This window comes from Aricia agestis, chromosome 4 (genome assembly GCF_905147365.1).
Source record: "Aricia agestis chromosome 4, ilAriAges1.1, whole genome shotgun sequence".
NCBI lineage: Eukaryota > Metazoa > Arthropoda > Insecta > Lepidoptera > Lycaenidae > Aricia > Aricia agestis.
In genome coordinates, this window is record NC_056409.1 from 8,266,274 (window position 1) to 8,279,183 (window position 12,910).

Consider the following 12,910-nt stretch of genomic DNA (forward strand, 5'->3'; position numbering starts at 1 on the left):
TAGCTCCTTAAATATTGTGTATGGTGCCTGTTATTGATGCACTATGAGTACAGCAGTTTTTATAAGTAAATAGGTAAATTGCAAATGAAATAATTTAATAGTAAGTATTCATCTTATGATTATATTTACAAATCGTTCAACTAGCACAAAATCTAAACAGTGTTATAAATTATTAAGTTATGTATGTAACAATGTAACAATAAGTTATTCGAAACTTACTAGCCTGATAATAAAAATACTAAAGGCGTATTTAACAATATCGTTCCTCTTTCGATGATAGAGAAACAATTGCTGTGTATCATGTATTTATCATTAATCATCAATGTGAAATATATGATGTTATCACAGCTGCTATTGTGAAGATAATGCTATTTTAGTTTATTGAGGATTGGGCAGGTGTGGTTGCCGATGTGCTATCAGATCTAGACGAGATACTGTTATAGCCAGTGTTACCGTGAACCGTGACAGCGTGGTGGGGAATACTCGTTGATGAATTGTCTGGAGGTGGCGTCGCTGCCGATTGGCCATCGGTAGATCTGTCGATGACTTGGTTTTCCGAGTATTCGTGCTCTGACGCTCCACCCACGAGCACATCGTCGTTAATAATCTGGAAAGGATGATGAATATATACCGGAACCTCAACTGGGACCTCGACTGGCACTTTTACTGGATACGGTACTCTAACTGGATATGGTACTTTCTTCTCTACGGGATAAGGCTTCGGAACGTAAACTGGTACTCTCTTTTCCACTTCTACCTTCTGTGGTACCAACACTTCGTATGGAACGGGAACTCTTTTTTCTACCTGAACCGGATATGGTACCCTTTTTTCGACTTCAACGCGTACAGGATGAGGAACTTTCACTGGATACGGTTGTGGTACAGGAACCTTAACTTCAACGTGTTTTATAACTTCCACGGGTTCTTTTACTTTTACTTCAACAGGATAAGGCACTCTCTTTTCGACAGCGTATGGTTGAGGAACGTAAACTTTAACCGGGACTGGGTAGGGAACTCTTTTTTCTACTTCAACAGGATATGGCACCTGCTTTTCGACAGGCACTGCGACTTGAACTGGCACAGGAACCCTCTTCTCCACTTCTACCGGTACGGGCTGTGGCACTTTAACTTCGACGTGTTTGACGACGGGAACATGTTGTATTACTGGGTATGGTCTTGGTACGTATTCTTTTTCGACCACTTTATAAGGCACCGGATGTGGAACTTTAACTGCTACTGGATACGGTACCTTTTTTTCTACCGTAACGGGGTATGGTCGATCTACTATTTTAATCTTCTCCACGGGGACTGGCACTGGAACTTGCTTTTCTACCGGATAAGGCTTTGGGACTTCCACTTTTACTGGAACGTTGACAGGTTTTTCCACAGTTTTAATGTATCTGTGATGGTGGTGATGATGATGGTGTTTGATTTTGGTTACAACTTTGGCGTGATGGCTAGCTTCCTGTCTTTGATCTTCGTACCCGGTTGACTGTAAAGGCAGACGACTTTTCGATTTTTTATGTCCTCGATATATAATTTTTGGACGTTGTTCTGTAGGTTCAGCGGCATATGGATTTAAAACTGTTTTTGGATTGTTATCAAGAGAATAAGCAAATGGATTCAATAAAACTTTTGGTTGTTGTTCAGTGGCGTATGCTAATGGATTTAAAAGATTTTTCAGTCTAGTTTGTGCAGTCTCGGCAAACGAAGCAAACTTCGGGCTTTGTTGAGAGGCGTAAGCAAATGGATTTAATATCGACGATTGTTCTTGATTATTCAGGTTCGTTTGTTTCTTTTTACGAAAAAAAACCATTCTATTGCCAATAGCTGCGGCTCCGCCTTGTAAATGGTTGTTCATTGGAAGTATTCCATATGGTTGTAGGTACAATACATTTTTATTGTCTGTATATTCTCCCTGGTTATCGAAATATACATCTGATCGCTCTTTATCACTTCGATCGATCGATCGCTTGCTAATGCGCGTCCTCAACGGTTTTCTTTTAGTATATTGATGGGGGACAATCGGTATCCAATCGTTTGGCTCTATTTTAGAGGCTTGGGTTGTTACATTTGCCTTTGGCGCTCTCGTTACTCTGCGATAGCCACGCGTTGTCGATTGTGAGCTCGTCGAGGTAATGGGCTTTTCGGTGCTGGCGTATCTTACTCTTACTCGACTACTCGAAACGGCAAGATCAGTTATGTTAGAGACATTATTTTTTAAAAAGTCATTTGTAGCTGAGCTATTTAGTGATGTCGAGTTGTTCTTCTCCAACATTCTTTTTGGCCAAATCCTTTTAGTTCTCAATAATCTTGTTGTGGTCGTCGGAGTGGTAGTCGATGTTGTCGTAATATTAATAAACGGCGGCGGTTTAACAAAATCAGTGCGAATTCCATTTATTGTTTGGATCGGGAGACTAAATTTAGGACTATTAATGATTGAGGTCTTGCCACTCGTTGGTGAGTATACTGGAGGTCTATTTATAGTCGGCGAATATTGTGGAGCTTGAATTTTATTTCCATGTTGCATAGAAACAACATTAGGAAACTTATATACAGAGTTTGACAGCTTCAATGGTTCTTTGGTGTAAACATGTACCGGTGGGGCTTGAAGCTTCTTTGCTGGGTTAAAAAACTGCGGAGGTAAATCATAGAAGTACTTTTTATCGGGCGATAAATTAATCGGTGGTTTACTTGGCGGCCTTGGTTCCGGAATAAACGTTTGGTTTGATATTGATGTGAGGCCTGTTGGTGGTTTGAGGATTTTGGGTCCATTTATTACAGTTAGCGCATTATTCTTCGTCTCTATTGCCAATAAGTCTTCGAATACGCTAGTTTGTGCGTTTACGACACGTTGATTGACGACGATCGCTAACGCTGTGATCAGGAATGCCGTCTGAAAAGAAAAATGTTTAGTTGAAGTACACCATTTAAAAGTATGTGAAGAATAATAGCTAGTTTTAAGCGTAGTTGCGGACAGTTGAACGTGTAGAAACCTCTTCTTTGGAAGCCTCGGATTTTTTACCTCTACTAAACCTAATTTGGCTTTCGATAAGAAAATAAAAGTGATAATAGATAGGTGCACATTGCAATAACTTTTTGCCGCCTGAATCGTCAAAGCGTAAAACACGCAATAATCGTGTTTTCCGACGTTTAATATATGTTACTGATTAACACTGACCTTGTACTTTTTAAATATTTTATGCTATACGGGATATAAATTTAACTAGAGATCGCCCAATGGTCGAAATTCGACCTTAGTTTCAACGACATTCGGACTACTACCTATATTTTGTAAAAATTATTAACTTTATCATATTTTTTTCAACTCTTGTCTCTGGGACTCAGCTGATTTCAGACTGGCCGTGTAAGCATTGTCTAATAGTATCAAAGATTCAATAAAAAAAACTATAATCCAATTTCAATATTTTGTCACCTTGTTGTCAACAGACTTCAACCATAAATAAAAGAGTATAATTCGTCTGTATAGGCTTGTCACTCAAAAAGCTGTCATTTTTCCTAGTGTGTGTGTTGTAGTGTGTGTAATGTTTTATTTGTTAAAAAATTTATGATAAAAGCATAATTTCAAAATAATATTAGCTCGATGCACTCCTTCACCATATAAACTATAACTGTGCAAAATTTCATTCGCCTACGTTTCCGCATTTTTCGTCAAAAGGGATACAAAGTTTTTGGCTCACGTATTAATATATAGATTGTGGTTTGTATTCGTCCAGGACTCCGCGTGCGATCTCGGAGGATAACTTGAAAAAGGTTGCGGGGAAATGCGGGATGTATCTTGGTCCTGCACTCGCCCGTATCTTAGACTTTGAAGGCGTACGTATGTAGGTATTTAAATGTTAATATAGTCTAATATCAATTTTGTTATTTTTATTTAAAATATCTTTTACAATAAATAGAAACATCGAGTACAGTAAGTACTTATACGAATATTCGAAGGGCTCCTTACTCCTACCTTGTGAAGATTGTTAATTTCACACATATTTAATAATTCTTTATAAACAGAGAATTATGTTCCATGTAAGTTTTCGATGATTTTAAAATCCAATTCAAGGGCACGCACTTTTTTCACAGCACATCACTTCACTCACAAATGATTATTTTTGGGTTTTCGCATGAGGGTTTACCTACCGATAAGTGTTGCATAGTGCGTAACGTTCTCGATTGCGGGCCTGTAAGTACGTAATAATCGGCGGCAGGAAGAGTCATTCACTTAAATAGTATAGCGTGATGGGCGGATAACTTTCTCTGTCAATGCCAATAACAAACGATTTTACTATATTATTAAATGAGACAAATTTGGACAATGCGCCCTTTGGCTAATTCTTAATCTTATATATAAAAATGGATTTTCAAATGTGTTAGTCGCGCTAAAACTCGGAAACGGCTGAACGGATTGGGATTTTAGTCTTAAAATATTCGTAAAAGGAAGGTTTTAAAGTGACACGAAGTTCACCGGGACAGCTAGTCTTATATATAAAAATGGATTTTCAAATGTGTTAGTCGCGCTAAAACTCGAAAACGGCTGAACGGATTGGGCTGATTTTAGTCTTAAAATATTCGTAAAAGTCCAGGGAAGGTTTTAAAGGGACACGAAGTTCACAGGGATAGCTAGTTAAAATAAATAATTTATAAAATCAAATCACTTCCCGAAGAAAATGATGTATAATCTTACTGTCTCTGATACCTAACCCAAAACAATCGATCGGACCTTAAAATAAAAAATTAAAATAGTCAAATAACCTACGTAATATTTTCTAGTACTTAGACTATGTACTAGTAGGGAATCAGGGACACGATTTCAATGAACTTGTATCCCTAGTTTTCTACGAACGCGAATGTCAGTTTTAGCCAATTTTGATTTCGCAGATGTACCAACGTTTTAATAATAACTGATTTTAATTTTTAGGCAATAAACCCATACAACAAAATATGCAGATACTTATAATTAATGCAGAATGTATCGAGAAAGTTTATAAACTCAAAATTATGGTTAAGACCCAGTTTCATCAAGCAATGTTAAATAAATAATGGCTTGTTAAATCAGTTAACGGCCTGTTAGATCTATCGAGCGTTCCACCATACGCTAATGTCATGTCAAATCGCCTAACACGGTGTTAAATTTTAATTTTAACTGCTGCTTTAACTGCTTTAACTGCTGGGGAGGTCCGTTAAATATATAACATGCCGTTATAGTAGTCAAAACAACATTTTTCAAAGACATTAGACAATATCCAATATCAATAAAATAATCTGTTTTGACTTTTGAGTGTTTCCGCCATGTTTCGCCACATCCTTACATATTATTTATTATTTTTCATGTTATGCATAATTATTTATTTTAATTTTGTCAAAAATTCAGCCCTCGGATTTTCCTTGACATTGCAAATACACTGACTTGTATCAAAATTACCAAACCGAAATAAGTAGGTAAATAAAAGTTTGTATCATGATTCATGTTTTCAGCTTTGACAGATCATAATTATTAACCTGGTAAATTAAAAAGATCTACTGTAGTGTAACAAATGTATGCGATCAGTGATATTTTAATGTGGTCGCATTATCTACCAGATGACGTATTATACGAATAAGGTGAAAATGACATATTGCAGCCAACATGTCGTATTAAACTTGTACATTGCAATTTCGTCGCCTTATAACAAGAACAAACGAATTGAATGTTATTCACTCGTTGTTCAACATTGTATTTACTAATCGGCTGCTAAATATTTACTGTGGGACATAAGTATTTTAACAGTCTGTTTAATTTTCCAAGGTCCGTTAAGTAATGCCTTGTTAGGATTTAACAGAGGTCGGTGAAATTGGGTCTTAGGTCCAAATATTATTAAACAACGTTTTTTAAAATAGACTAACTACCGCATTCAGAGACGAAATATATTAATTACTTGACTGTAATTAAATAAATAGTTTGGCAGACAATTTAAGTATGGGCTTTATGTTAAAATCTTAATTTAATCACAGTTATGTAATTATTGCCACGGACAGATACACACAGACAGACAGACAGACGCGTCAAACTTATAACACCCCTCTTTTTTTGTCGGAGGTTAAAAAACGATCGTTTAATACTAACATTTTTTAACTTTTCGGCTTTAAACTAATAAAGTGCAGCATATGGTGCATAATTTCCTGTTTCCTTCCTTCCGCAATTTTGTATTCAATATTGGCTCAAATTACGCAATAATGCAATCTGAGCACGCAAATATATGCCGCACATCATATGTTACTGGTTGCCAGTTAACCAACTAAAATGGTAAATAGAAAAGTCCTCCATTACTTACGGAAATTAAATCATTGTTTTAAAATAAAAAATAAAAATTGTTCACTGTATCTCTTTTAATATTCTTAATCTATATTTATCCTCAGGAAATCTTATTTTAATAATAGATCGTATTTCTTCACATGTGTAGCTTCGATTCAAGTCTGTATCGTGTTTCCAAAGGTCTGTGATCTCCAACAATTGAGCTTTCAAAAGCTGGGGCATTTTGATGAATTTATTCCAACAGTTTATTTTCATTTCCAATTTTACTGATTTCTGGAAATTAAAAGGAGATTTTTTTTAACTTTGCTAAAAATAAAAATGTTCACGTAAGCTGTAAGTCACATTAGCTCTAACTAGTCTCGTGAGTTAAGGGGGCGACTACCCTAAAGTGTCGATTTTATAATTCATTTTTATACTTGAAAATAAGGCCCGAATTGTTTCATTCTAAAATTAGATACTATATTATATTTCCGAGAATTCGATCTGAGCAAAAACACTATCTTAAAATTTTCTCGATAGAAAAAAATGACATCACGTGTAAACGGCTGGACCGATTTTGCTGAAATTTGGTATAGACATACTTTGAGTCCCAGAATATGACATACGATACATTTTGTCACGGAAAATGTACGGTTCCCGCACAATAAACTTTTATAATTTTCGCCTAAACTATTCAATCGATGTACAGGAACCACAGCGATAAACCAAAGTCCATGTGGACAAAGTCGCGGGCAACAGCTAGTGAGCAATTAAAATGCATTACATTTACCTCAAACAAAAATAGAATATCATCAACAGTGTCTTCAAATCTAATAGCCAGCATATAAACCAACTCTTCACATATTGGTTTGGTGTCAGCAAACATCCTCTGCAACATTGACTGGCAAAGAGCTTGTGCAAGAGTACACATTGAAAGTTCATACATTTTTAATGGCAGGACACTGTTCCAGCAGTCTTTCAATTCCCTCATTAAACTTATTGCGTGATTCACAGCTCCATCTAACACTTCAAATGAGTTTTGAGACCATGGTAGTTCTGAAAAGTAAATCTTTTATTTAAATAATAATTGAAAAATATTTATTTTATATACATAATTGTTACATCATTAACATAAAAATAATTGAAGACTTGAGTGGATGAAGTGGATAAGTAACAATATATAACATAAGGGAAATTACTCATTTTTACCCTTATAATTTGAACAAACCTTGTAACTTACATCCCACCAAAAACATACCTGTAAAAAATAGGGCCAATTTCCTATTGGCTAATTATACGCCTTAAAAAAGAGTTGATAGGGACCCTAATTTTAACAGGTATGTTTTTGGTGGGATTTCAATACTTTTTTCGAGAAATCATACCTATTTTTTGTGCCACGCCTGCATGTATTGTTTATCTAAGAAGTCATTTTGCGTTTAGAGTAACTTTGCTAGCGGCATCTATCGAAAGTTATTTATTAACAATACTTTCGATAGATGGCTAGTGGTATTTGTTTAACTATCCATAGAAGCCTTAAGACGTAAACAGTATTTATTTAATAAGCTATACATGACAATATTTTATACCCCCCTTTTCTCCTCCCACCCTCCTCATCATATTCACTGGTAGTGGTACATAAGAATTTTTACCTAAAATTCGGTCATGAGCCGACTCACGCTTGCTTTCTTAAATTTCTAAATTTTTTGTTAATCTACATAATTATAACACAACCTGTGCATGGGCGTAGCCAGCCTTGGGCTCAGGGTGGGGCAGCTGAGCAGTCAACCTATCCCTCGCGCTTTTTGTTTTGATCGCACTTTTTTCATGTCAACAAATTTTTTTGTGTAACTTTCTTACTGATATGATGATTGTTGTAAGAAAAAAGAAATTTGTTTAATTTATAGACACCTTATAGGTCAGAGCCCGGGCGGGGCAAGCGCCCCAGTGTGGCTACGCCCATGAACCTGTGTGCTAAATTTCATAATGCTAGGACACAATTGGAAGTGGCCTAGAGATTTTGATTACCGGTCACTGGTCAGTGAGTCGGTGCCAAAATTAGCTATTTTTACACAGACATATTTCAGGATCTACCGAAGCTATATCTATGAAATTTGGTATACTGCTTAAGTTCTAGTATATAATTATTACGTAGGTATAATTTTAATTTTGCACTTGTAATAGTTACTGAGCTAAAGGGGGGGTCAAAAGTGCGTCGAAACGTTTCGTGTAAATAGTGCATGGCATGCGCACGGTCTGCTGGAACTTGACCTGCACACGTCCGTGCGCTTTGATACTTCATCGTCTGGCTATATATAATTTTTTTTTATTTCAAATAATTTTCCCAGTCCTAAAGCCTCCATTTATGCATAAAAAGGACCATTTTCAAAGTTTTTATTACCCACTTCATCCACTCATGTCTTTAATTTAGAAAATAACTGTAGAATACTTACCATTAGCTTCGACTTCTTGAATAATTACATTTTTCTGATTTTGCAAGTACAATGAAATTTTCTGTAAACCTACAGCTCTCAAGTCTTGAACGCATTCTAAAAGTGTTGTTGTGAGGTAATTAGCAAGTCTCGCAGGAAGTACATTCTTCCAAGGTGGACCGAGCAGGCTGTGAGCGAGGTAGAAGCAGTTGTTGAAGAATAAGGCTGTAAAAAAATAAAGTATAAAATATTGCTACATAGTAAGCTCATAGTTTTAGTAAAACATAATAGGTACTCAAGTTTTTTATATTAGTTCAGCAACACTATTGAAAGTATTTTTTTGTTTTTTACTAGTGAATCAAATAAACCTATTATTTGATTTGATTTTGAAGAGGATGGATTTTAATACCTACCAATGTCTAAAGGACAACACTCCAAATTGATTTTAAACTTCTTAGGCACAATACATTGATAGTTGACTGCTATGTCTTTGATATAAAGTACAAGTTGCTCGCCATATTTTTCTGGTAATTTAATACTTTCTTCTAAATGTTTAATGATCATAGACATTATCTCTTTAACATTTTCAGATATAACACACTTGGGGAGGTGCAATGGGCTGTTTAATATATCTTTTTGGGTGTCATCATACATAGATTCATTCTGAATATCTATTTCTTGACCAACAGAGACAATCCCATGGGAGAGACTTTGCTTAAGTAGATTGCGAATATCAAATAATAGTTTATCACATCTCTTGTCATACAGCACACACTCAGTGTCACTGACAAATTTATTTAAAGGTGACTTTTCAGCAGCAACAAATTTTAGGTCGATCAAAAACTTGTTGAAGGAATCTAATTCCACAACTATATTTTTGTAATTTTCGTAGCTGCTGTCACAGGATGGCAGATTGTTTCTTATGCAGTCTTCAATTATTTTGTTAAAAAACTTATTGTTTATAGATTCTGCAAACACTTCAATAAATGTTTTATCACATTCAAAATGAGAACCTAGAGTTGAATGCAGAAATTCAAATATAGCTGTTAAGTTATTGAATATAGTATTAAAATTTGGCTTCTTTTTGTCATTTAAGTCTATCTTAATATTGAATTCCAGAGCACCAATATGGTCTTCTGTAAAGATATCACAGTTGTGTCGTATGACGTTGTGAAGAAGGTTTCTTATAAAGAAATTAGAGAATAAACCAAGTTCTGCATTTAGTCTGTCAGTTACATACAATGACTTTAGAATTTTTTGTATCAGTTGAGAGTCATTTTGTTGGACGGATAATGAGTATGTCATATAAAAAGGTTCTTTAGTCTCTTTCCATACAAATATATCCTCCCATTCAACACTCAATTGAGCCAAATACATCGACAGTTGGTTTTCACATTGGGATATAACATTGTTCAAAGCTTTTTTTGCATTTCCATCGAATGTTAGGCAGTGTAAGTTTTTCTGTAGATTTTTCACACTAATAACAGCCTCAGTGTAGTTGTTACGCCCAAATTCATGATTAGCCTTATCCAATATTATTTTACCCTCAACCACTGTACAGAGATCCAAAAAATTGATATAGGCAGTATCAAAAAGTTTGTAAGAGTTACTAAACTCGTCTTTTGAGTCCATTTTAATGAATTTTTCATTGAATGTCTTAACTTCCGTAACAAGCTTGTCGTAATCTGCAAGAATGTTGTGTTTGCGATTCTTATAGTTCAATTGTTCTAAACTTTTGGTAGGCACGAAATTTAAGTAAGTATCGATTATGTTTTGGTGTAAAGCCCACGACAACATTTGCATCCGCTCCTGAAGATCTTTCACTTTCGTTAGCAATTCATCTCGGTTTTTTTTATAATCTTCCAATGATATTTTATCGGCTTCATGAAGAACAGCACTAATTAAACTCATATTTCTGTTTAAATAAACTAAAAACTTTTGTAACACAGATTTGTTTTAATAAAATAGGTACCGTATTATGTTTTGTAACCGCTACAAATATAAAATTCTGTTGAATTTAAATTTGAAACTGACAAATGACAACTGGCACTTGACAGCCCGTGCCTGCTGATTTTGACACTGACAGATTCCACTTTTTTTTACGTTAGTGCCTAAATATTCAGTCAATAAGTCAGTAAATCTTTTAAAGACTACGAATAATAAAAACTAAGGAAACGTAACTCCCATACTTCAACCGTTTTGAATGGCTCCTTTTCGAACACTAAAATATGACAATTCAGATCTTCGCCAAGGTCGTATCCCAGGTAACGTATCATAATATTGCGCACCGGACGACAGCCTGCGCGGTTATTGTCATTGTCATAGTTATGAAACAAATAATTGTCAAAAGCGGATAGTATTATGCAGTAAATACACCAAGCACATCAGCTACTATCACGAAGAAACGAGCACATAATTATTATTTTAAAATCAAACATTTTCCTCTGATACTTAAGACATCGATAATAATTATAATATACATGTAATAATTATGAACAAACCTTGTACGACTCGGGCGTATCCGAAACTGTCCGAGCACCTAGAGAAGATGTTTTTAGATTACAAAAATCTATGTGCTAAATTATTTCAGAATTGAAATTAAAAACTTACGTAAATTTTGTACTTATAACTCACAATCAATATAATATTTTAATAACAGTTAGCACTTTTTTTTTTAATGAAATAAGGGGGCAAATGAGCAAATGGGTCACCTGATGGAAAGCAACTTCCGTCGCCCATGGACACCCGCAGCATAAGAAGAGCTGCAGGTGCGTTGCCGGCCTTTTAAGAGGGAATAGGGTAATAGGAAAGGGTAGGGATGGGAAGGGAATAGAAGAGGGTAGGGAAGAGAATAGGGTAGGGGGTTGGGCCTCCGGTAAACTCACTCACTCGGCGAAACATAGCGCAAGCACTGTTTCACGCCGGTTTTCTGTGAGAACGTGGTATTTCTCCGGTCAAGCCGGCCCATTCGTGCCGAAGTATGGCTCTCCCACGTATAAATTATACGTATATTTTTTTGTTCATTTACAATGTTAAAGGAAATACTTATTTGTTTTTTGTCGATTGAACGTAATTTATTACATTATGTTTTTTGTTATGTTGTAAAAAAATCCGTAGAAAGAAATATGAGAATACCCATATCATCTTATAACGCATTTAGTATAATGTCAGCCAGACCCTAAAATTTCGTTTATGATTAAATTGTTACATCTTGCATAACACTGTCCATGGCGACTTTGTAAAAATTTTGTAATTAAATAATTTTTTGATTATTGCACTTTTAGAATAACATGTAAATTTAATAAGACGAACGCAAAGAGACCAGCTTAATTTTATGCAAATACCCTAGCATCCAACTTAAATAAACCATCTTTTTTGGGTCGACAAAAATACAAGAAATTTAAGCATAATTTTAAACAATTCACTTACAGATGAAAGGTTATTCCTGTATTAAAAGTCGTATATCTGTAATCTGTATGACTTCTACACCATTTCACGGGGCATTTAGGCATTTTAACAACAAAAATATTGTAAAAAAAGCTACTTAAAAAGTAAGTAAACAAACCTATGTAGGTAAACAAATTGTAAAATGAGTTTGACAAAATTGTCATGTCAGCCTGGTTGAATGTCACTCGAGTATATATAGTTAAAGATCCAATGGGACCAAAATAGAATTAGGTGTACCACAGGGATCCATTTTAGGACCATTTCTTTTTCTCATCTACATTAATGACTTACCTTATCTAGTTAAGGATAATGAGATAGTACTTTTTGCTGATGACACTTCACTTATTTTTAAAGTGAAGCGACGGCACTCAAATTACGACGAGGTAAATAGTGCTCTCTCAAAAATAGTACATTGGTTTAATGTTAATAACTTACTTTTAAACTCTAAGAAAACCAAATGTTTAAAATTTACTTTGCTCAATGTTAGGCAAGTTCAAACCAATTTACTATTAAATGATGAGAAAATGAATTTGGTGGACTCCACTGCATTCTTAGGCATTACATTAGATAATAAATTACAGTGGGGTCCTCATATTGCTAATCTTGCAGGTAAGCTCAGTTCTGCAGCATATGCAGTCAGAAAAATTAGAGAAATTTCTGATGAAGACACGGCAAGACTAGTTTATTTTAGTTATTTTCACAGTAGAATGTCTTATGGTATCCTTTTATGGGGAAACGCTGCCGACATCAA

General features: G+C 35.1%; 1 protein-coding gene across 1 annotated transcript; it reads right to left on the reverse strand.

Annotated features, from left to right (window-relative positions):
• Positions 1 to 231: 231 nt before the first annotated feature.
• LOC121726383 lies at positions 232 to 10,670 on the reverse strand. The gene is made up of 5 exons (XM_042113730.1): positions 9,126 to 10,670; positions 8,734 to 8,937; positions 7,074 to 7,339; positions 6,425 to 6,577; positions 232 to 2,896 (listed from the first exon to the last, which is right to left on the reverse strand). Exons 1-5 carry the CDS (start codon positions 10,621 to 10,623, stop codon positions 374 to 376), a joined length of 4,644 nt encoding a protein of 1,547 aa, XP_041969664.1. The 5' UTR covers positions 10,624 to 10,670; the 3' UTR covers positions 232 to 373.
• Positions 10,671 to 12,910: the final 2,240 nt, after the last annotated feature.